Genomic DNA, 26,291 nt, shown 5'->3' with positions numbered 1-26,291 from the left:
CCCTAGTAAATGTTTAAGTCCTCTTTCAAAATTGTTGACGCAAATGAATCGTGATTCTTTTGAAAAGAACCGTGATTCGTTCACTCATTTTCGAGAATCGACTCTTTTGAATGATTCGTGAGTGAGTCGCCCATCTCTAGTATATAATACGGAATTCAAATATTGCTGAGTTGCTTTGATTTCAACAAAAATGTATCTATTTTATGTCTTTACACACTATGTTCATTTTACAGGAATCCGTGAATTCCGTAATGTTTCGGTAAAATAACACAGTTCTGTAAAATAAAGCACCGTAATTCCGTGGAAATTTTACAGATTCCGATGTTTTTTACCGAAAACTGTAAAAATTTACCGTATTCCGTTATTTTATTTTACCGAACTGTTCAGCTGTTGAGGTTTCACAGGAATCTGTCAAATAATTTAAGTTTGTGTAAATATTCTTTTCGTCTGGAAGATTTCTTTCTAATCCAATGAAACTTTATAGTAGTTTGTTAATTTTATTATACTGACGTCCCTCGTTTTAATGTATTTCTGTTTAGTAGTGCAAATATTTCATTATAATTTTAGTCGTGAACTGTATTATCATTTACATTAATATCAGTGCTGTACACGTTTTTTCCGGTTAAATTTATTATTTACTCTGGATTTCCCTTCGTACCATACGACCATAATTTCCCTACGCTACATTCATTCAAATCAGTTTCATGACATCAATACTTATTCTTTCTTTTTTGTCTTCGTTTAATATGACTACCCTTTCTGGCTACAGCTACGTTTTGATACTTTAAACCTCTGCTTTTGTTTCAATCAGTCGAATATAACATTATTTGGTTACAGAAGATGACAACGATGCATGCAATATTTTTTGTTGTATGTTTTTGACTGTTTCACACTTAGTTGTATTCAAATGGTCTGTTCTATGTTTCGTATGTATTTCGTTCCACGATGACGGAAATGTTAGTAAAAGATGAATGTCCGAAAGAATGATCTCTTTACAAAAGCAGTACTTTTTAATGGTAGCTTTGCATGGTGCTCGTGGGAATAGTAGGAGAAGATTGTACCAAGAGCAGTTTTCAGCCTGTTTCCGATATATTTTTTATCTTGCGAAGCATTCAAACATTTTTAATGTTTATAAATACGGTAAATAGTACTCAACGTTACATCTGCTTAAATATTCTGATTTTTCGTCTTTAAAATTTGTAGTGAAAACTGATATGCGATACGATTCTTCAATAAAGCTTTTGCTGGCATTGCGTAACATTTAGTCGTATTTGCTTTCGATAAAAACTTTTCGTTAGGAATTATCACACTAAATTAAAATAGACTTGTCCTTGTTGGACCCAAACCCCAGATTTTAAAGTTTTGTATGGAATAATATATGTTTTTTCATTGACAAATGCGGATGATTTTCTGACAATGAACCAATGCACGAGTTCACTCGTTGACATTTTGAGCGCTCCCGTGTTAATTGTGTGACCATGGAAACTTGTGAAAAATGCCATATCAATGAATTCGTGCATTGGTTTGTTGATTAAAAAATTGCGTCTTTTCGTATGATAGCCGATTTAAGTCTCCCCAGATGGCATTTTGGCAACGTTTGAAATGAATTCTTAATGGTTGATCGTTTTAATAAATTGAAAAATAGTTTTGTAAGACACGTCCTAGAAGACATAAAAGAAAATCCAACATTCCAAAAATATAATCAAAACCGAATTATAGACACAGTAGTCGGACTAAGAATGGGTTTCACGTCTAGTGCTACATACGGCCCACTGATACTACACGCGGGACTCAAGTTTGACAGATCGCAGTGCGCTACAGATTCCGGGGTTCGGGTCTTTTTGGGTTAGCCTACTATGCTGGTAAAATAAACTTTTCATCATTGTATTACGGTGGACGATAGACTTCGTTGTGCAAGTGATTTAAATGATTCAGTGCAATAGGTAATTCGCGAAACAAAACAATAGTCATATATATCTACTTAAATATTTGATTTGTTATAAGAAGTAGTTCATAAATTATCTGAAACAATAACGAATATAAAACTCAACAATACATAGCATTAACGTAGAAGAAACCCAAGTTCATTTGAAGTTATTTGTGCCAATAGTCTGGTAGATAATACTTATCTGTAGTTTCAACAGAAAACGCTCGATAATTCAGCTTACCTGTGGAGTTAAGAAGGTTATACTTAATACTAAGATTGAGATTCACATTTCAACCATAGAATAGTAAGTGTGCTTACAAACTAGCATTATTTTTTTTCTTTAATGTTTGCTTTGTTAATTTCGATATACTGCGGGAAACAAATGATAAACTATCCAGTAAAATATCCTGTAACAATTGTTTTAGAGAGTAGTTTTCGAAGTCGTATAAACTAGGTAATCGATGTTGGTGGGTTACAACTAATGGGCTGCAATCTAGAGGACTATTATTTCAGTCAAAGCATTCGAAGGCAAGATGTGGGCTGAAATCGGAATGCTGTTCAACCATAGTTGTATTCTGTTGTTCGTTGGTGACATCAGATTAGTACACTTTATCTGTAGTTGTTATAGCCGGTGACTTCAACGCTTGGACGCCCACGTGAGGAACCATCTCTCATCATTGCAAGAAAAGGCCCTTACTGAGCTCGACGTTGGTCTTGCCAACGAAGGTACTAAGTATATCATTGATCTTATCTTTTGAAGTCCTGAGATGCTACGGAATATGAACTGAACAGTATATAAGGAATACACCGCCAGCGTCTATATGTTACCGGCGGGTAACATTAAGTAACTATTTTCGTAGACCCAAAGCCCATGTGCCAACGAAGTTCGCCTTTAGTAATCGATACTGTGTGACCAGCCAAATTCGCCGACTCACCAACTATAACCAACTACCGTCGGGACCGGATGCCCATAGCCATCGTTGACATTCCTGAAACAGTCCGAGAATCACCGGCTGCATACCAATCAGTAGAGCCGTAGTTCTGGCGAAACGTCTCGCCAGCCACGCCAATTCCACATTTGTCGTGCCAAGCCTGCCCTCGCCACGCGGACAAGCTCAGAAAAGCTTGTGCTCCGCTCTCAACTTCTCAATCCTCGGCTTCTTCGTCCCGCTCTCAACTTCACCACCCTCGGCCTCTTCGTGTTGGTACAACGCTCCCTAGCCTCGCCGCTCGTCTCCAACAAGGCCATACAAATCGCCGCTTGCCCTCACCGCCCCTGCCCAACAGCACTTTCAACTGTAAGTTGAAATAAACAGTTATTTTTCTCACCTTAGATAATTTGTTAGAGTTTATCGCGCTCCGAAGACCTCTCCGCGCCAAACGCTCTGAGACCCGAAGTCAAAAGAGGTCTTGTAAACCCACCCAGCAGGCGGCCGTGTCTTAGATCAGCAGTTTTGGGTTTCGAACAGTTCCCTTCTAGAGCTGAGCGGATCCGGGGCCGATAAAGAGAGTCTTGTACATCAATTGGTTCAGTACTATAGTGGAGGCAAGGAACTGATGATAAACGGGATGTCGAAACGCTTTCAGGCAAGGTTAACTCTAAACATCAGCGCTAATTAGCTAACAGCAGAACTGGCATGAGCCTGCGAAGCCACCATGCCGAGAGTAGAAAAATTAAGTAGTGGTAGCCGTCAAGCCTATTGGTGGAACTTAAAGATAGCTGATCTTTGCGCAAGCTGCCTTCGAGTCAGAAGGAAAATGGAAAGAGCTCAGCGCTGAAAGAGAGGAATTGAGAGTCGGGCACTCTAAACAATGTTGTGCATGATGGTCCTCCGGCGAGACAGGGGGTTGGTGTAGACCTTATAAGCCAGCCGTAAAAATCATCAGTTCAGTAAGCACACAATGTAAATTCGCACCGGAACATTCGACATATACTCAGACATTGAAAACGGACTAACGATTGAAAACTAGGATCATGGAACAGTAAGTCTCTCAGATTCATGGAAAATACCCGCATTCTTTCAGATTCATAAAGGGTCTGCAAGTTCATCATCGTAGCGCTGCAGGAGGTTTGCTGGAATGGGTCAACGGAACATATGTATAGGGATGGCAGCAGGCCACAGCAGCGCAACAGACACGAGATGCAATATCAGCAAAATCAAAGTGCACAGCCTATATCTAGCAAGTGACGATGTCGATAAGGACGTTTTCTACGCGCAGCTAACACGTGAAAACGACGGCTGCTCAAGCCATGAAGTCAAAATCATTATGGGAGATCTCAACGCTCAGGTTCGTCAGGAGTACGAATTCAGATCGATTATAAGGAACTTCAGTGCACATCAGTTTACGAACGAAACACTTTTTGATTGATGGAAGACACGGACATTATCGACACCAGAACCTAACGCTGCGCAAACATCGATTCGGACCTTGTGATGGTTAAAGTGCGCCAAAGACTTTCCGTTGTGAACAACATCCGGTACCGACGCCCGCCACGGTACAAACTGAAATGACTCAAGCTACCCAAAGCCGTAGCTGATTACGCGCAAAGCCTTGAAGCTGCGTTGCCGGATGAGGGAGAGCTCACCGAAGCCCCTCTTGAGGACTGCTGGAGTAGTGTAAGCGGAGACAGCGGAGGGTACCATTGGATTCGTGGAAGGAAATCGACGGATTGGTTGGTTTGATGAGGAGTGTCAAACGGTTTTGGACGAGAAGAATGTAGAGCGGGCGATGATGCTGCAGTAAGATACCCGTCAAAATGTGGAACGATTTTAACAGAAGCAAAGACTGCAAAACCATCTATTCCGGGATAAAAAGCACCGCCTGAAAGAGTTGGAGTGCGAAGAGATGTGCCTCGATGCAAAATGCGCTGGGATAAGGATGAACACCTGAATAACGCAGACGTGGATGACTAAGGCAGAATGGCTTCATCAAAACGGCGGATGAAGGAGACGTGCCAAATCCCTTAATAGGTGAAGTTAAGGATGCTGTCCAACAGCTGAAAAACAACAAAGCAGTCGGGAAGGATAGTATTGGAGCGGAACTTATTAAAATAGGCCCGGACACCTGTGGCTACTTGTCTGCACCGATTAATAGCAAGGGTTAACTTTACCTCCGTACTAAGCGTACCTTATACAAGACACTGATAAGACCGGTAGTCCTCTACGAGCATGAAGCGTGGACAATGCTCCAAGAGGATCTTCAAGCGCTAGGAGTTGTTGAACGACGGGTGCTTAGGACGATATTTGACGGAGTATGTGAGAACCGCGTATAGAGGAGAAGAATGAACCATGAGCTTGCGCGACCCCACGGTGAACCCAGTATCCAGAAAGCCGTCAAAGCTGGAAGGGTACGATGGGTGGTAAAATGGTGTTCACGTTGAATCCGGCCGGTACAAGACGAAAAGGGGTGCAACGAACTAGGTGGTTTAACCAAGTGGAGCAGGATCTTGGAAGTGTGCGGCGATCAAGAAACTGGAGGATGGACGGAGTTTGTTGGCGTGACATTGTTACGCAGGTCATGTCTTGAAGGACATAGCCCAATACAATGTAAGTGAGTCTCTGAGAGTTTTGCAACAAAGCAACCAGAAATGGACGAAGTTGAAAGCTCCAGCCATGACACCCGAAGATACCCGGAAAAGACGGCTGATTTTGTATAGGACTGTTCCTGCAGCATGATGTTCCAATCGCCCACTTTTAATCCAGTGCAAGATGAAGAAAATAAAAAATCTCGCAGCTGCAAAAATCTTAAACCAAGGTAGTACCAAGGCCGAACAGAGTTCCTAAACTCACTTTTAAGGCAGTAATCCTTACTAATACTGATATGGTTTGGACCACGATGTAAACTTCGGGTTATCAATCAAGAGCAGCAAACCTTTAATCATCAAGCTAGACGTAGAAGAGCTGGTATCAATATCCCTAAACCTAGCAGAAGCTTCCAACGTACATATGAGTTCATTAGATGGTGCTACTAGTCCTGTTGAAGTCGAGGAAAGCGTTTATTCAGATCCTTCAACCCACCTTAACCGTCGCTGCTTTGACCGAAATGTACTGCTGAACGATCTCATCTAATGCGTTGAAGTTAATTTCAGTAGTGTAAATGCATGTTACTAGAGTAGAATTACGAAAACCACGTATAATGATGCTCCGAATTAACCTATCAAATGGCCGCCCCGATTACGGTCCATTTAGTATTGATTGCCACCGTAGCCGTTGTTCTGGGGAGCAGCGAAAGGATTGCGAGCTCCAGGAGCTCCACCGGGAACATCCAGCGCTCCACCCGTGGTTTGATAGGTTCCATAACCGTTGTCGCCATTTTGGGCGCCAATCTCGTTGAGGCGCGTGCTGGACAACGCTCGAGGGATTGGATTGCTGGGTACGCCGTGGGGAGCCAGATGGGCAGTTTCTTCCGCAACCTGAAATGTACCGTTCGTTTAGTTAGTGGAAAGCTGGAACCTTACAACTCCAGTACCTGATGAGGATCCTCCGTGGTGGGAATCTCCGAGATGAATCCTTGCTCTTTCCTGTAGAAGTTGATGAATATGAATCCGGCCAGCACCAAAATGCAGATAATTCCGTATCCACGGAAGGTGGCAGTCGTTCCAAAATAGTTGACGAACATTCCTCCAATCACAGCTCCGCAACCTCTGCCCAGACCATGATGCAGACCTTGTAGAACGCCTGTCGCGATCAAATGTTATGTAATGTTAAGCATTATTCAGAAAGATGATTGAATTATTTACCTTGAGCCGATGACCTCAGATGTTGAGGAGTGTTATGGGCGATGTACGAGCAGCAAGCGGCCCAAACAGCAGCATGAGTGATTCCTAAAAATTTATTCAATGTGTTGAGAACTTGAAGAACCAATTTCAAAGACTACGAATCACTTACCCTGCATAAATTCGAATGGGAGTACCCACCATGGATTTTTTAGGTACGAGATGTATAGGAATCGCAGAATGTTTCCAACTAATCCAAGGCAGAGCACCTAAGGATAACAAGAAATAAAAAAAATGAAAAAAATATTATTAGGACTTGATGCCATCGCTAGTACATGACGGCTCACTTCAGAAGCATGTTGGAAGGAATTTGAAACTATTGGGAACAGAATTACATGCCAAAACCCCTAATAAAGTATAAATGGATGAGTTCACGTAGTAGCATGGGGAAATTGTCATCGAGGCGCCTGTGATCCGAATGTCACGATCACGGAATCCGTGCCGAAGATTCGTCGCCTAGGTGCCAGGGAACTGGAAGCTATCATCTTCCAGGAATCACTGAAACGCATTCAGCATTCTGCTGGTCATCATCGGAGTAAGAGACCACGCGCAAAGCTAGGAACTTTCACTTAACAGAATATAACGGATGCACGTCTCGATTGTGGTAAGGGGCGGTCCATTAATTACGTAAGACAATTTTCGGGATTTTTCAACCCCCCTACCCCCATGGTAAGATTTTTTGTATGAAAATTAAAAATAAATTGTATGGCGCGTAAGAAATCTCAAACCCCCCCTCCCCCCTAGTCCCTTACGTAATTAATGGACGGCCCCTAACAGAGAAAAAAGGGGAAACCAACTCACGTCACCTTTATTTGGCTTGGGCTACAAATCCGATGTCCCTCCGGAACTACCTCATGGTATTACTTCAGAGGGCTGAGAGCTTGTTGATGCCTCTACGCTTTTTCATCACCTCTTGCTCTATTCGCTCTGGCTGCAATTTGTCAAAGCCACTCCAATTTTGGGGCCGGCTGCACGCTTGGGCCATGTGAAATTTCTTACGATGCCGTGTAGTTTCCGGCTTAGAATAGAACTACGGATGACCTGTTCCGGTGGTAAGAGTCCACCAAACAGGGTAACTCCAATTCAAGGTGTGAAGCAAAAAACTGTGCTGAGGAATGAGTGGTCGAGGGGGTGAAAATGATGCTCGGCCATTAACGGAGCCTGTGGGGCACCTGAGCACCCTCACAGTAATTTGTCCCTTACTGCGTTAATGCAGGGCTCTGGCGTGGTGGATCTCTTTTCCCGTGCTACTCGTGGGATCCATAATGAGTACGAATTCTAATCAAAATAGCAGTAGTAGCGCAGGTAGCAGTAGTAGGGAAGCGAACCCCTTCGCAAGAAGTGGGTTAGCTAGGTCTCCGTTGAGGAGAGCGGAAGCAGGAGGAGGCAGCAGTGCACGTAGTGCCAGTGCTAGACACCATATTTCATCCCCGTCTAACACTTCGGGTGAGGTTATGGATGGAGCGTGGTTGATGAGGGCCATCAATAAAAGTAGAGATGGGCTCTCTGCGATGGAAGTGGCTGCACAGCAGCTTGACTCCATCATTGAATTTGTGTCCTCGAAGTCTAACATCAGCAAGGACCTCAACCTACCGTAACCTCAAATAATGCGTTCAAAAGTAATGGCCACTATGGATCATGGTCCACGGTAATACAGCAAGACAAGCGACCTCGTGTAGATACTATATGTAGGGAGCCTACTCCTATTCTTTGCACATTAAATTCAATTCAGCAGGGGGAATCGTGGAGATGCCGAAGTGAATATTTACCCTATCGTTCGAAAGACTTGCTTGTGTAAACGTGGTTGAGGCGAACGTATGCGCGACCGCTAACGATTTTCTGTGATTAATATTAAAGTCAAAATACAAGATTAATCCATTTCATAATGGCAAACTGCTTTCATTGTAAAGTACTGTTTCTCATAGTCTACTGCTTTCGAAGCTGGATTTAATTCTTGCTTTTTCTACGTTGTCCTATTGGTTCCGATTAAAAGTGGCAAACCAACGGGAGTGCCTGGTATCCTTTGGAATGATGTTTCTAGAGATCATCATGCTAATTAGTAAACTCTATGAGTCGATAACTAGTCATGGAGGTTTAACTGTAGTTCATTATGGTCGTTTTTGGGAAATTTTACGTAAGCATTTTAGAGCAGTAGTTCCCAACCTTTTTGATGCGGTGACCCCCTTAGAAATTTAACAAACATTTTGCGGACCTCTGAAAGTGGATGATATCTAAACGAAAAATTATGAAAACTTTCAAACGATTTAACCCTTTGTTTCTCGTGATAGCTCCAGAGCTCCACTGATTTTCAACGAACCCAAAACAAACTAAATCAGATAAACACAATCCAGTATTTATGTAAACACAATTCTACAGAATCTTGTTTATTCATGTGTATATATATATACATCAGATTAACCCTACACTCTATTAACTGTTTCAATAGTAAAGCTATTCCTAAGCAAACAATTTACTGTTTAAAAACAGGTAAAAACAATTTAAATTGGTTTCGAAAATGTTAGCCCATTTGCAACATTATTTGTTCAAGCACTTTCTATAAACACGTTTATTTCATGAAGAAAAAATGGATTGATATCGATAGAAAGAAATGGCTTAATTATGAAATAACGGATATACTTGGCATCATCAAAGATAATGCAAAAATTCTTCCGACTGTTCAGTATGGTATGAGTAAAGGAGGTATCCTCGGAAAAAATCCAGAGAAATGTGAACGAATACTTAAACTGTTTCTTGGAGAAATCCCTGAAAAAATGTTTGTTAGTATCCGTAAAGAAACTTTTGGAATATTTTTTTTGCAATATTCCTCAAGATTCCTAGACGAGGATTTGCTTCCACATAAATCTCTTGAAAGAATTCAAGTATCAGATATTGAAATAAACGTTGAATGCGTATTTCTACAATAAAAAAAAGAAAAAAAAAACTTGGTGTAATCACTAAAAAAATCGCTGAAGGAATATCAAGATAAATTCTTTGAGTGGCTTCTTGATGAACCTCTAGAGGCACGTATGAAATAATACCTGGAAAAGCTCTCAAAGTTGTTATTGGATAATTGCATACAGAAAATCCTAAAAATATTCCTGAAGAAATCCCTGGAGAGTTTTTGGAAAAGTTAATGCATGTTTGTGTTTTTTTAGGACTGCACAGGTCAATTCCAGGAATTATTTGTCGCAAGATTTCATGAAGGAATATCAATAATAATCCATAAATCCTAGCAAAAACTAAAGCAAGTTTATTAAAAATCCATGAATTTCTGGAGAAACGCTCCTAGGAATTCTTCAAAATAATTTTGAAGCGATTCATGAAGAAACCGTTGAAGGAATCGAAACAAAACATATCTGAGCAAGCATTTCTTGGAAAAATCTCCTGGATAGAAACTCGGAGGAATTCATAGAAGAATGCTTGGCGTAGCTTCTACAGAAATTCCTTTACAAATACTTACAAATAATACTTTTGGAGTATACGTTCAAGGAAATCTTGGGTGAGCCGCCAAAAATGGAACATCACAAAATTCCTCGAGGAACCTTAGAAGAACGTTGTCTTTGGAAAGGTTTTGGTCCAGGTTGAATTCCTGGAATCAATTTTGAATAAATCCACATGTACAGAACATTCATTCCTGCAGAAATTTTAGAAGGTATCTTCATAAGAATCTCTGACAGGATTTTCGATGAAATCCGTCGAAGGATACCTGTAGGGTTCACTTGATAATTTTTTGACGCATTTGACGCATTTATGTATGCTTTCGCATAAAATGCCTAATTATTTCTTAAGGTATTTCTAAAATATTTTATTTTTTTAGAGCTGGAATATCACCGTTGATGTTGATGAAATGGCAGAATCTTTTTGTCCCATTCTCAATGACTGGTTTGCCTCGAATGTCCCTCGAAGTTGGCCAGCAGTTTCACCTCCGTGGAGCGGAATTTTCATCAAGCCAGTAATGCGTACCGACTCTTTACAAGTCTTACGTTTTGCGCGTACAATCGAGTTAAAGAAGGAATCCACGTGATTTTTGGCGCTTCGTGAATTCTAAACGTAAAGATTTAGCGATACCAGCCAATGTATATTTGAATGAAGCGACGGCTGCTTCTGCGATAGAATCAAGCAAGTTGTTTGCAAGGCACTTTGAGTCAATTGTCGTGGCAAGTTCAGCAACAAATTTGGAAATAGAAGAAGCCATGCGTGATGTTCCTTGTGATTTAGCTGACATAAGAACGTTCATGATAACTCCAGAAATGGTTTCACAGGCTGCAAAAAAGATAAAGAAGTCGTTTGTTCCGGGTCCTGATGGTTTACCTGCAGTTGATATTTGCCGCTGCATCGCAGCTTTAGCACAACCGTTAAGTGATATCTTCAATCGTTCATTCCAACAAGCAACATTTCCTCGTATCTGGAAACAATCGTATATGACGCCCGTTTTCAAGCATGGTGACCGTCATAACGTTAGAAACTATCGTGGTATTACAAGCCTATCTGCTGTCTCGAAACTGTTCGAAACCATGGTATGTGGAGTTATGCTTGATGCAACCAAATGCTACATATCCAAGGATCAACACGGATTCATGCCCGGCCGTTCAGTTGCAACAAATATGCTGAACTTCACGTCAAAGTGTTTTATGAGTATGGAGAATAAAGCGCAAGTCGATGTAATTTACACCGATTTGAAGGCTGCGTTCGATAAAATTGACCACATGATACTCCTGCTACTATTTCGACTAACTTCTAATCAGTTCGTCTCTTGGCTGGAGTCGTACCTCACGGAACGGGAATTGCGGGTGAAGATTGATAGCTGCGTATTACCACCGTTCACGAACAAATCCGGCGTTCCGCAAGGTAGCAACCTTGGGCCGTTGTTGTTCGTACTGTTTTTTGGGCGATGGATACAAGCTTGTTTACGCTGACGATATGAAATTGTATATGGTAGTCCGAACAGAAGACGATTGTTTGTGCCTGCAGCATTCACTGAATCTGTTTGCTGACTGGTGCCGTAGAAGTAAACTGGTACTAAGCATCGAGAAATGTCAGGTGATTACTTTTCACCGTATGGTCTTATCCACGGGTGTACTAAACTGACTCGGTCGAAGAATTTTGACACTAGAGCGGGTCCAGATCACGTGGGGATAGCTTTTTGAATAAGCTTTCGGACAGTGTGTAAAGATCTGTATACAATATTACAATTATGCAGTATATTGTATTCAATGTGCACCTTGTGTTTGCATTGATTTTTTTATTTTTCTTTAAAACTCTAACTTTGATATACTGTATCAATTGAAATATAAAAGATCTTGTTCTGATATTTCAGGAGTAACTTAATAGAAGTGTTTACTATGGAATGATGTACAAGAAAAACCTATCAGAACAAGTCATTTTTTCGATTATTGGCCACCTGATCGCCCATAGAGCACAGGTCTAGTTTGGATGTAATGGTGGTGCTGATTTTGATAGAGTGAGATTGCAATTTTGTAAGGAGCTTGAAGTGGGAAGTATGGGCAGAAAAAAAACACGATCAGAAGAATAGTGGAGAGAACAAGCATTAAACGATCAAACACAGTACGACAACAGACTTAAAATACTGCACGTTAATTTTCCTTCGAGAGCTCCCCAAATTCGGCTGTAATCCACTCTGCATGAAGTGAAAGGAAGATACTTATCACTACAAATTCAGTTTACAGAGAGGCAGTGCCTAAATACCCAGACAAGATGCGAAGTAGAGCTTCAGGATATCAGGACGGTCGAAGCACTACAATTACCCTTCCTGTCACTCGATATGGATAAGCTCATGGAGAAGCATAAATATAAACTACTAGGGAAGGTGTACCGGTATTCGTCATGTTACAGTTGTTCGCCATCACGGATTATATACCGTTTTACGACATATATGGCTGCCAATTGTTTGGTGTTCGCTAAATTGCTTTAAGATAATACGGAAACATTCTTGGAAACCGCAAAATTTTCTCAGGAAATAATAGGGTAGAAGCACCGGTTTTAGCCATACGCCAATTGTAGCCATAGTGGATTATAAATCGTTTTACATAGCCAATCAGCATGAAACCTTTCGTGTTCAGTAGATCACATTCCCATGATAGAGCTACATTCATTTACACGTCCAAATTGATTCAAATCATAAGAAAAACAATTAATTTTCCTTATAATTTTAACTACCATACACCTAATTTGGCCAGGGTACTCTTCATTTGGCCACTCCCATGAGAAATCAATGCGATTGGCCAATTTGGGAACCGAAGTTAAATCTCTGGCCAAAACTGGTTCAAGTTTTTATATTTTCCCTGCTGAGCATGGATTGAAAGCTTATGTTTAATGTGGTGATTGTTTGAAGATAGGGCAAGTTCTTATTGGTGCTTTTATCACCGTGAAAAACATACGAGCATTATAAAAAAGTATGTAAATAGATTTTATGTGAATTGACATTTTTGAGTAATAAATAAAAAATCGATTGATAGGGTCTGTTGGTTACGCAAAGGTTCCCCATTTTACTCACCTTAACATGACCAATCTGGGTGATCAACCGGAAGCTGAAAAAGTAGGCAAATATCTCTGATATGTGATTTATCACAGAAGCCACGCCAAACAGTGTCGGTGATCCTCCGTAGTCTTGCAGATGCCAGAACAGGAATGTGAAGATCAACCCGATACCGAATCCCATGAACCAGGCCACAAAAAGGAATGAGGCACATTTGATATTTTTGAACTGTTTTAGCACCGTTATCCATTCCGGCATCTCGCGAGTTGTCTGAGCGAACATTTTTGTCTGGTGAAAAGAAAGTTATTCGTTAAACTTTAACATTATACGTAAGTATCGAGCATACCTGTGCTCCAAGAACGTGTGGAGGAGGACCAGCACTAGCTATACCTCCACCAGTGGCAGCCAAGGCTGGTAGTTGAAGTTGTTCAGCCAACTGATTCTGCATCTGTTCCTCCTTAGTTGGACCTTGCGGTACAACCTCTATTTGAGGTTCTTGTGGTTCCTGGAATAGAAAATGCAAAATATAGTAACATCTGAGCACACATACACTTCTCATCAGCTGAGGCATACCGAGAAGTCGTACTTGAAGGTAATTTGGGTAGCAGAAATCAGAGCCGCTCCCATCAGCACCGAAAACGTCGCAAAGCAAATCGAGTAGTTCTTCTCTTGTTGTTCGGGTCCGCAAGGGTGATCTGGGAATGCAGTAGAATGATCCAAGGCAATACCGACGAAGAACATTGCCAAGCCCCATCCCAGCGATCCGAACATTCTTTGATGGCCGTAGCGATCAGCGTCTTCCCCTAGAATGGTGATTACGGCCGAGTCAGCTAAGGTTATGGCAGGCGCACTGAAGAACTCTCCGATTACAACCAGTAGCAAGAGCAGGAAGAAAGCTTTTTGGATATCCTACAACAGTTAGAACGAAAATAAGCGATTGTTTCTGAATATGCACCGAATTGTATTACAGGAGTCCTATAAACGATGGACGAGAATAGGGGTGAAACCCAGTCCTTATGCAACTTCTCATTGAAGTTATTCGCATAGCTAACACCTAGTGGCGACTGACCGGCTGCTGCAATCGGTCGGGCAGATCGTTCAACTCTGAAAGATGAATAATCATTAAAACTCCATACAAATAAACTTATCCAGATCTTTTCATCATTGAAACTTACCTCAGATAATGATTCTCAGGTACGGTTTGCTTTCCGAATGATATCTCTTCCAACAGGCTCGGGTCGATGGAGCGTTTCAGAATACGAGGAACCTGTGGCGTTCGTAGTTCGAAATCGGTCGCATTTTTTCGTTCGATACAGCTGGTGGCCGGTGGCTGGATGAATCCGAGCGGCAGGGTGAAAATAATCCAGGCAGCCAGCGAAGCGAGCAGTAGCATTTTTCCCTTTTTGCATCTGAAAATAGGTTTTCAATAATTATTAAAAACGATTCTGCTTCTAGAATACTTTATCTAGAATAAAACGCTGAATGAATAAGAAATAATTCTCGGTTCACAGCCGTATCCCTCCAACTGGAATATTCGTTTAGTTCAATGGTATCAATACTTTCTTAAACCAACAAGCTCTCAAACAAAGGCCATCCTTGCAGGGTTGCTGTCTTTCAACATGCCCTGCTTCTAAATATTCCAAGAGCATGCAGGCCCTGCTTGAGCATGGTCCATGTTTCATGAGCGATGATGATAGGGAGAACGTCGGTTAGTAAATCTTGGGCATGGCGTAAATATGATAGACAGTGCGGAGTGATCCTCAACGTCTTTATAAGCAACTTTTATCCGTAACGCCTCCCGGAACCGGCCACTGAACGTCGGGTGAAAACCCCGGTGACCTTTTGCTGACAGCGATTGGAGGTTTGAATCTGCAACCTGGAGCATCTGTTCTCCAGAGGTGACTGATCATCGTCCAAGCGCTAGCAAGCAATTCTAAACAAAATTATGTTCTATGGCCCTCCAAAAATTAAGGATGAATGGTCCTCTAGATGTTTAGGGGTTCAATGCCAGGTCCTACAAGCTGCAATTAAAGCAAGGGAAAATTCACAAGAGAATTGGGACCGGTATATTTAATGAAGGCGACAGCGACAAAATGGACCTATCGATGGAAATCTCAGTACGTGGAACTGTAAACCTTAAATTTACAATTTAAATAAATTATTTTTTTGTTGACTCTCAAAATTTTAATGAATGAATGCACAAAGCCAAAGTACATGTTCGCTGGTAGACAACGTGGGTCCATAAGTGATGCTGGTAGTGAAGTACTGTTAAATGGCGATACTTTCGAAGTAGTCGAGAAATTGTGTACCTTGGAACACTAGTGATCTGCGATAATGATGTTACCCGCGGGGTAAAAAGGCGTTTTGCATCTGCGAATAAGTTTTCTACGGACTGCGTAACCAGCTAAAGTCCCGCAGCTTACTGACGAAGATCAAACTCTTTTGTACAACAATTCTTCCGATTGCTCAGTACGGCCAGAAATTTTGGACGTTGAAGGACGTTGAACGTAAAGTGCTGCAAACAATACTTGGATGTAAATTTGACAATGGCATCTGGCGGCATCGCATGAATCACTAGTTATACCGAGTATATAGAGAAAGGGATATATTTTGAGTAAGGTGGGGCAAAACATCGACCTAAGTGGAATAATGAATACGTTCAGAAGAAAATATCCGTTGTTAAGAAATAAATACCACAAGTGAACTTTCTACATATAGGCCACAATTTTTCTGAATGAACTTTTGTCGAAAAAATTACCCATTTTTAATCATAACAGTTTTGAAACTGATTGTCTTAAACGAACTTTTGTCCCATCATTGCACATTGGTCCACGGAACGAAATTAAGTGGAATAAATTAATAACTTGAAAAATATAAGAGATAGGGTTTTGGTGTCTTCTGAACATTTGTTTGTCTGGTCAAGGCGCGTTATACGCAAAAGTGTCCTAAGCGCCAAATTTCAGGGCTTTCGAAATTCGCTCTCAAACTTTTTTATTTCAAAAGATAGCGCAACAAAATGTTCTACAATATTGAGGATTATAAAAAATATGAAAACATTGTAGAACATCATTTTTTTTCTATATCTGATAGTTTTAGAGATATAGGTCACATTAGAACTTTATGGTCAAAAATCGTTTTTTCCTCAATACTAACGAAAATAAGAATTTTTCAAGCCTACTATGTTCTGAAGAGTTGTAGATATGAGCAAAATACACATTTATCCCATTGCTGGCCACCACCAGCAAGGAAGTAATTTGATTGATTTTCAACGCGAACTGTTGTCAGATTCTCCTGTCTTGTGCACTTGAAAATTCTAAGTTTCGCTTCGTTTTATAATCACCTTAAGCGGGGTACATATATATATATTTAGTAGCTTTGAACTTATTTTTACTAAGTAGATAAAAAACCAAATAGAGTACAAAACCATTTAATTCCACTAGAGTTTGTATCCTTCAACAGATACGCGTATTTCGACCTCAACTGCCGTCTTCAGTGTTGTGTACTAGTTCAAACTTAAACAAACCTAAAAGAAGGGAATGCAACTGCATTGGAATTGTCCAATCTAGTGAAAGCTTTAGCTTATATTGGCAGGACTTCATTTGAATTCGTCGAGTTTTTCTTCCATTGACGGTATTTTATGGCAAAAAACGAAAATCTCTGTAATTATTAACGATATGAATAAAAATAGGCATGATAAACATCTACAAACTTCTTGTTCATGCTAAGAATGATTCAGTATTTTTGAATGTATTACAAAATGTTCGACTGTAATTGAATAAGAATCTCAAGAAGTTAAGAAAATCTGTTTTCTAAGCAAAATTAAGGGATAATTCAGAACACATTTATTAGAGAAAATCAAAAATCACTATCACCAAATTTTCTAAATATGCACTTTAAGATATGCTTCTTCAAGTAATGGAAAAAGTTTTTGATTTCACTTGCGCCATTTTGAAATGTTACGCTTGGAAAAGTGAGTGAAAAAACTACAAAAACGCTTATATCTTTTCATATGAAAATTTTAGAGTTATGACGTCTTCAGAGAAAATGTGTACCGTGCACCCCCGCTAATTTGAACGGTACCTCATGCAAACCATCGGGATTCATTTTTAATTTGAACATCTAGTCACCCTAGAAACGTGTCTCGGATTACCCTTTTCACTGTTTTGTTTAGATTCTGCGTTCCGTTTCACAGCGTTCCATCTCACTTCACTCCGTTCCATGAGCTAAATGACGTTTGAACCGTTTTTAATCTGAACGATGTGCAAATTAGCGGGGTTCAGATCAAAAAGTGTTCAGATTAAATGTGGTCAAACCAACGGGGGTACCCGGTAATATCTAAAACTCTTCAGAACATAGTAGGCCTGAAAAATTGATATTTTCGTTAGTATTGAGGAAAAAACGATTTTTGACCATAAAGTTCTAAAGTGACCTACATCTCTAAAACTATCAGATATAGAAAAAAGATGTTCTACAATGTTTTCATATTTTCTATAATCTTCAATATTGCGAAACATTTTGTTGCGCTATCTTTTGAAATTAAAAAGTTTGAGAGCGAATTTCGAAAGCTATGAAATTTGACGCTTAGGACACTTTTGCATGTAACGCGCCTTGACCAGACAAACAAATGTTCAGAAGACACCAAAACCCTATCTCTTATATTTTTCAAGTTATTAATTTTTTCTACTTAATTCCGTTCCGTGGACCAATGTGCAGTGGGGCTAGAGTTCGAGTTAAGTGTGGGATAAAAGTTCGCTGGCTGGTATTTAAGGCAATTTGCAAATATTTTCGCGAGATAATACGTGGGTCGAACTTTTGCTCCGCGCTTGTACGAACTTTTGCCCCACTATGAACCAAAACTGGTTTCCAAGCATTTATGCAAAAACTAATAAGATTTTGCTTTTATGTTGTTCTATGGAATGAAAGTTACTAAAAATTACATTTTTTATGTCTTAAAACAACAAATAGCTATAAATTTTTCAAATCCTAATCGATTCTATAAAACAGCAGACCCACCTTTTTCGGGAGAAAAAACGCCGCTTGGAGGTGACGGAGTGCGAGGAGATGGAACTCTGTCGATCTCAAAAAACACGTAAGTTATATCAGAAGCTCAATGCATCCCACAACGGCTTCGTTCCGCAAGCTGAGATGTGCAGGGATAAAGAAAAAAGCATCTTGACGGACGAGCGTGAGGTGATTGAAAGGTGGAAGCAGCACTTCGACGGACACCTGCATGACGTTGAGGGCACAGACAATGGAGGTTGAGACAACGGACTTTGTCAGCACCGCAGTCGATGGAAACCAACCAGCACCCACTTTGAGGGAGGTTAAGGAGGCCATTCATCAGCTAGTATTCAATAGAGACAAATGACCCTTTTGGGTAAAACCACTCTAAAAAATATTACCAGCTCATGAAAAGTAAAGCGGTTGGTAGCTGAACTCATATAGATGGGCCCGGAGAGGCTGGCCATTTGTCTGCACCGGCTGATAGGCATAATCTGGAAAACAGAACAGCTACCGGAGAAGTGGAAGGAAGGGGTAATATATCCCATCTACAAGAAAGGTGACAAGTTAGATTGTGGTAACTGTCGAGCGATCACCATTCTAAATGTGACCTATAAAGTATTATCCCAGATCTTCTTCCGTCGTATGTCACCTGTAGTAAACGAGTTCGTGGGAAGTTATCAAGGCGGCTTCGTTGACGGGCTCCAGAAATGTAGTGAATACCAGATCCCAACGCATCACCTCTTCATCGATTTCAAGGCGGCATACGATAGTATCGACCGCGTAGAATTATGGAAAATCATGGACGAGAACAGCTTTCCTGGGAAGCTCACAAGACTGATAAGAGCAACCATGAAAGGTGTGCAAAATTAGTGGCAGCCGGAAGGTGAAATTTTTTATACAGATGATTGCTACACCGTAACACGTGGTGTAGCAATCATTTGTATGAAAAATTTGGTGATGGTTGACATAAGTAGGATTGCACTTGGTATTTAAATGTGATGGGCTACGATTTTGAGTAAATTATGAGTATATTATATTTGACAGTATGTGTGACAAGAAGTGTATTTGAATAGAAGTTTGCAGTAGAATAAAAGTTTGAAATGATTAGGTTTGTTATGTGAAAAGTTAAATACGTGTTTGCTAAAAGACCCATTCAAGCATGACTTTGTGAACATTCTGGTATGAATTTGCTGACGAATTATGCCTACTACTGTGGCATACGGATTGAAGCTGGGATGCAATTTTGATGAGAGATTTCCAATGTATCCTTATGCTACGTTCAGACTAGAGCTGATATTACGTAATAGAGGCTAACTTGATATCAAATGTCATACTTGTTATTTCCAGTGAAAACTTGATATATGATATTTGATATCAAGAGAGCCTATATTACGTAACAAGGATGGAAATCTAGTGATCATGACAAAATCCACGATGCATCGCGGTTGCTCTTTATCGTGGATGCATAAACGATACACCTTTTGTCGTGAAGTCATCACAACAAACTACGCTCTACGAATAATGGATCGCTCGGCATGTACCGTTTTGACTCATATTCCGAACACTTAAGGCCAACAGTGACTTCAAATGCATCTGATAGCCGTAAATTAGCTGATATTTGTGAAAATTTTAATTTCTTCACAAGGTCTAACTGTTAACTGTTGGGTTTGGTGATAAAATTGTTATTTTTAACATGTTTAGTATTGTTTCTCCCAAAAAGTCTGGAACAACATTTTGCTTCAAATGCCGAACACTGTGTTCATTCTGTCTCATATTCCGAACAGCTTGATTCAAATTCCGAACAGCACGAATAAAACGTATGCGAATGAATAATTTCGCAAATAAATTCATCTGAGCTAGTTCTACTAGCCTTAAACTAGAGAATCATCACTACTCCTGAGGTACCGTTTTGTCTCAAATTCCGAACAGACTCATATTCCGAACACTCGGTTTTTGTATGGCGATTTGGTTGAAATGTTTCGTTGAAATATGTCACCAAATAACAGGGAAAAGGCAGTCAATTGCAATTCAATTTAACCGTCATCAATATAATTTATACCGTCGGAGTAGTGATGATTCTCTAGTTTGAGGCCAGTAGAACAAGCTCAGATAAATTTATCCGCGGAATTATTCATTTGAATACGATTTATTCATGCTGTTCGGAATTTGAATCAAGGTGTTCGGAATATGAGACAGAATTAACACAGTGTTCGGCATTTGAATCAAAAAGTTTTTCCATTCTTTTGCGTAAAAACAATACTAAAACTAATTAAATCAACATTATTATCGGTACATCCAACAGCTAACAGTTAGACTTTGCGAAGAAATTAAAATTTACACAAATATCAGCTAATGTTTGCCAATCAGATGCATTTGAAGTCACTGTTGGCCTTAAGTGTTCGGAATATGAGTCAAAACGGTATAAAGTAGATTGGAAGACGTTAAAATTGAATTGCAATTGGCTGCCATTTCCTGGTGATTTGATGACATATTTCAGCGAAACATTTCAACCAAATCGCCATACAAAAACCGAGTGTTCGGAATATGAGTCTGTTCGGAATTTGAGACAAAACGGTACGCTAACACTCAATAGTTCGTAAAACGAAGATTAATTTTTTGGAGGATTTTTGTCGTTTTCACTCCGCGATTTGTCTCTCGGTATGTCGTTAACCCGTATAGGCCTGAGTAAAGGCAAAAGTGCTGATACCCTTCAGATTTGACATCATATCACAACGATGTTTACATCACTGAAAAACCTCAAGACCTCCGAGCTGAAAGTTACGTCAGCTCTATTTTTCAAACGTGTGATAAAAAATCGTTGAAATTTGTTTTTTTTTTTCGGTGAGGCACGGTGTTCATTTTACCACCACTTCCCCTATATCTGTAACACGCGCGCGTAGTGAGGTGTTGAAATCATACTGCTTCAAGAACAACGGCGCTCTTAGACCGTTCAGATACTGAGTCGTTTGTCGCTAGAGTCGTTTTTTTCCGTTCTTGTTACGTAATATAAGCTTTAGTCTGAACGTAGTATTAATGTAGTAAATTTGGGGATTTTATATACATTTATCTTAAATGGTTGAATAACACTGCGAAACACGTTTTTGTCTCCAGCACCAAAATACCGCTCTTCACTTAATTAAGGGTTGCTGAATCCATTGCCGTTTCAAGAAATATCATAGCACGTCTAGTTTTTGAGATATTGACTGTTGAAAATGCAAAAAATGACTATTTCAGCCAACTTGTATGCAAGTTTGCCTGCTTGTAAGGTAATATATTGGCTTAATTTGCCACAGAATTCAAACTTTATGTGTATAACAATACTTATCATCAAAGTTTGTATTACTTTTGATACGGAAAAGTTATTTTTTGATGGTTTAGAGAATTGTTGTATTTTCCCATATAGAAGAAACGAAGAATTTTGTATGGAGACTGCAAGCATGTTGAAAATAATCGGTTTAATCGAAATTTCTATTTTGCATGTTTGGTGGATTAGATTACAAAAAAGTATGATAAATTGCACTTTAAATTTCATGTAAACATTAATAAAACCAGTGTTTTATACAACTTTGGCGAACTGTACCTAAAAATTGTGACGTGCTGGAACATTTCTGAGAATGGCACCAGATTCAGCAACCCCATATCTACTAGAGACACATAATTTGATCCTTGAGACACGCAAAAATGTCATTTTTGTTACGCTGTGTAATGGGTGAGGGATCTGATTTAGTTTCTTTTCGTTTCAATGAGTGAGTAATGGCGCTTAAGCCAAGGCTTTCGAGCCAGGGCATACGAAAGAAATATCTATGTCCCATCCCAAGGCGAGAAGAACAAACAGCAATGGAGTGTGCATTAATTATCTTAGCTACGCCACTTCCAACGATTTTATCTATTCCCCCTCAATGAATCGGTTGACATGCAAAGGGATACAAACTCGTTTTTCTAAAAAGCAGATTTTTCTTACTTACATCGCTTTGCATCTAATCCTTTTGATCAAAATTTTAAAATTAAGTCAAAATTAATTATAGAGTGACCAACATAACCCGTACTTCACGACATTCGTTTGAATTGTACGGTCAATTTAGGAGTGTTAAAAATCCAGATTGGAAACGGAGTAATTATGTAGAACTGGTGTTCCGCGCAACAATTTTACTTCAAAAAGTGCTCCGCGATCCAAGAAGGCTAAAAACCCCTAGACTAGGTGTTAAGTGGATGTAGAGCCGGCCTTAACTGCCGGCGTACGATATTCACAAGATCCAGTCCATTTGTTTGCTTCGCGGATGATATGGACATTGTCGGCTGAGCATTTGAAAAGGTGGCAGACCTGTATACTTGTCTGAAACGCGAGTCAGCAAAAGTTGAACCGTTGGTGAATGCGTCCTCTAGTCCAAGTTTTGCATGAAAAGTTCATGCTAGTGGATGCAGCGAGCGTGACAGGGCTAGCCTAACTAGCAGTGTTACGACAGACGAGAACACGTTAGAGATGGTCGACGTCTCCCTTGGATCCTTGCTGACGGCTGATAATAACGTTAGCCGTGAAACACGGAGCCGCATTATCAGTGGAAGTCGAGCCTACTATGGTCTCTACAAGAAGCTGCGGTTAAAAAAGATACACACCCGCACCAAATGTACCATGTACAAAACGCTCATAAGACCTCTACGGGCAGAAAACGTGGAAGATACTCGAGGAGGACTTACAAGCACTTGGAGTCTTCGAACATTGGGTGCTTAGGACGATCTTAGGCGGTGTGCAGGAAACGAAGCTCACCCAACTCTACGGCGAACCCAGTATCCAGAAGTTGAAACTTATTCAGTAGTCGCAGTTTTTAATTTTAATTAGTAAGGTAAGGCAAACAATTTTTATTTTATAGCAAAAAAAACAGGTATAAGTAATATTTTTCATACATTTATTAAAGGTTTAAATATGTCCGTTCATTAATTGTCTAAATGTATTAATCTACATTTGAACAACACAATGAAGGAATTGAGCAATCATATAGAGTATTATAATTTAGTTATAAATGTTGTATACTTGAAAATCAATAGGTGTTCAAATATGGAATTGGATTGATTTTGGACAAAAATCCAATACTTTTCCATTATTGCAATGATCAAAGTAAATAAAAACAGTTTATAATTTCCGAACAATAGATGACACTTGTGACCATTATTATTGATGAAGTACAGTGTCTTACCGATATTGGCAACACGGCAAGAATTTTATGTTGCCAAATCTGTTATTTTGCCAATTTTCAAAGGCTTAGGTTTTTATCATTGTAATTTCCGAAAGTTTCAGAAAATGCATGGCAATCAATGTCTGGGAGCCTTTCTCAGTTCCACTTTTAACCTAAAAGCAGAGACATCATGTAGGTACTGAGTAAAAGCACTATCTGAAAAGCACACTTGTACTTCTCCTATACGTTAAGCAATTATCTTAAAGTTTTATTGGGTTTCAGTTTTTAATAATCAATTTATTACATTTTTATATATGTTTCTAATATCGGGAAGATATTGTTGCCAGAAACGACTGTTGCTCAAATCTGGGGTAGACATAAGCGGGTGCTACGGGTGCTCGGGTAGACACAGTATTTCACAGTCGATACGTTTTTGATAGTGTTTTAAATAACTTGATGGGAAAACAGTGCCTTGTACGAAAATGAATTTGAGCCACTGTGGGCCATATCAGGTTGTAAGAAGGTAGCGTGCATCACAACGAGCATGGTGGCTTTATTAGGTGCAATAAGATTTAAGTAGCAAATAAGTAGAGACTTGACCATGGGCCCAACAAATTGTAATCAACATTAGCTTAGCTATGAATCTTTGATATAATAAGCTACTTTTTTGGAAAGAAATTCGGTTTCTAAAAAAACATATAAATTAGTCATGATTTTGTAAAAAACCTGTCTGAGACATACAGATTACATCATTTCCTTTGGTTGAAGACTATTTTTTTAAATTTTTCATTATGTTCGTCGTTTCGTAATTTGTCCAGCTGACATTCTCAAACTTCATCTAAAATTTGAACTCACCGATCAGCGTAGCTTCCCCAGAATGGAGCGGACAGAAACTCGACGAATGGTCTGGTACCGATCAGCAATCCGCACTGGCCCGGGTTCATGCCCATTTGCTTGAAGTAAACTCCCATCAGCGGAAACAGGGACCCGAAGGCGGCGTAGAAAAAGAAGTAGAACGTCTTCACGGGCAACAGTTCCTGATCGACGGATCCGCACAGCATTTCCAAGATGTCCGATTTACCTCGGATTTTGTGCGTTGCTTCTTTCGCCTGAGGATAGCTGCGGGGTAGGTGACATGGAAAAGGGAACAAAAAGAATTTATTTCAATCAATATTTTTTCATCACTTGATTTTTGTCATCTGTACAAGTGCTAGAAAAGATGATAAGAACACTCACAGACTGGGGTCGACTTCTCCCGCCGCTTCAGGGTCAACCATTGGTCTAGCGGCGCCTGTCGGACGCATCGGAATGTTCTGCTGTTGTTGGTCATAATTGCCATATTCATTCCCTCCGTAGTCGTTGTTCGAGAATGGTTGCATTTTGATGAATAACAATCGATGCTTTCAATTCGCTTTTCTATGATTCACTTTTGAACGACTCTGATATGGTTTTACTCGAGCCGAAGCACTGTATCTTTTGAACTCTTCTAAGTTTTAAACAACTTCAATTTCATTCAGAACGAAACAATCATCTTCCTAGAGGACACTCATTGATTAAAAGAACCACTCTTAGTTTCATTCACCACAGTGACATAACATTTGAAGATTTTACCCGTAGCTTCTGATTATTACACTATATGCAACGATTTCAACAGCCTGATAATTCTTCGCATTTGGTGACTATCCTGCAGATATTTTCTTCGATGTAGTCGATGGCTTTGGGTTGAATTTTCCAATTTTCTTTCCCGAAGCTGGTGAAAACCGAACCGCACTACATACGAATGAACAGGATCAATAAGCACTGAATGGGAGAAAAAGCTTTCCGTAATCGATACAATCCTAGCGAATTTATCGTTTGGCATGCGCATGTCCGGAATTAATTCATATAGCCGCCGTACAGGATTCCGTTGACAGCGTGTTCGATATGGGCATATTTTTGGCGGTTTTTCGCAAATACAAACGGGACGTTAGCTTCTCGAGTGTACACACATGTGCTGCATCGTACGCATCTATATTTTTATTTCTTTATTATTATCATTACAAACATTACATTAATTGTTTATATCAAGGTGTTTTGTTTTTGGTAATACTATCACCCTAATTTAGTAAGCCTACAACATATGACATCTCGTTTGTCGTAGCAATTTAGAACTTTTACAGATGAATTGAATTCACCTGATTATAAGAGAAAAAAATTGCTTTCAATTAACTCAATTTAACCTAAATGTGTAATGTTGTTGATTAGAGGATACGAACATTTTATATATTTGTTACATTTGGCTTGAATGCCCTCAATGGGTTTTAAAAGTTAAATTTTAACCCGTATAGGCCTGAGTGAAAGCAAGAATACTGAAATCCTCATCGCTCAGAGAATTCTTAACGGATTCAAATGATTTTTTGTCAGTTCACTGGCCCACATATCTAGTTTCTAAAAGTGGCCAGAGGAACTCGGAAATATTTCTGTGGCCGGAGTTATTCCGGTGGGTCACTGGGTCAAGTCGGGTAAAAAAGGGGTATTTTTTGGGACATGTCGAATTACCTTTATTTGCTTGCAATGAGAATCATTATAATTTGCATGAATCATTGAGATCTGATATTCAACATTATAAATAAAGAGTTTTTCACCGTTTAAAATATACCGGATGTGGCCATTCGGACGTAATGACCGGAAGAACCGGCTATAGATTTGTTGGATACTAAACCGTTTCAATTATCGAAAAGTAGAAATCAAACATAATTGTGCACTCAAATGCGTTCCCATAAGCTTGGCACAGATGTTCAGATACAAATTGGCCACTTTATCGTGAGTTTGAGGCGTCCCGGGACCCGAAAATGGTCATTTGTAGGATTAATCAAATGCAAAACTCATAGTTATCCAATTCAATCGTGTCTCAAAAAATTTACAACATTTTTTACA

The 26,291-nt window shown here is 39.7% G+C and overlaps 1 protein-coding gene across 1 annotated transcript; it reads right to left on the bottom strand.

The window, feature by feature from the left end:
- Positions 1–484: 484 nt before the first annotated feature.
- LOC5577358 (major facilitator superfamily domain-containing protein 6) lies at positions 485–25,168 on the bottom strand. The gene is made up of 11 exons (XM_021849851.1): positions 24,612–25,168; positions 24,231–24,494; positions 14,376–14,609; positions 14,169–14,304; positions 13,774–14,109; positions 13,547–13,705; positions 13,219–13,488; positions 6,817–6,913; positions 6,669–6,752; positions 6,398–6,606; positions 485–6,341 (listed from the first exon to the last, which is right to left on the bottom strand). The coding sequence occupies exons 1-11, from the start codon at positions 24,752–24,754 to the stop codon at positions 6,114–6,116; spliced, it is 2,160 nt and encodes a 719-aa protein (XP_021705543.1). The 5' UTR covers positions 24,755–25,168; the 3' UTR covers positions 485–6,113.
- Positions 25,169–26,291: the final 1,123 nt, after the last annotated feature.

Source organism: Aedes aegypti, chromosome 3, assembly GCF_002204515.2.
Source record: "Aedes aegypti strain LVP_AGWG chromosome 3, AaegL5.0 Primary Assembly, whole genome shotgun sequence".
In the NCBI taxonomy this organism is placed as follows: domain Eukaryota; kingdom Metazoa; phylum Arthropoda; class Insecta; order Diptera; family Culicidae; genus Aedes; species Aedes aegypti.
Note: the sequence above shows the minus strand (reverse complement) of the source record. Positions and strands in the feature narration are given on the sequence as shown.

Bases quoted from the DNA above. Each gene is read 5' to 3' on its own strand.
- LOC5577358 (XM_021849851.1), bottom strand. From the start codon at position 24,754: ATGCAACCATTCTCGAACAACGACTACGGAGGGAATGAATATGGCAAT. The intron at 13,489-13,546 runs GTATGCTCGATA...TCTTTTCACCAG, and splicing joins CACACGTTCTTGGAGCACAG to ACAAAAATGTTCGCTCAGAC. The intron at 6,914-13,218 runs GTGAGTAAAATG...TGTTATCCTTAG, and splicing joins CCCAGATTGGTCATGTTAAG to GTGCTCTGCCTTGGATTAGT.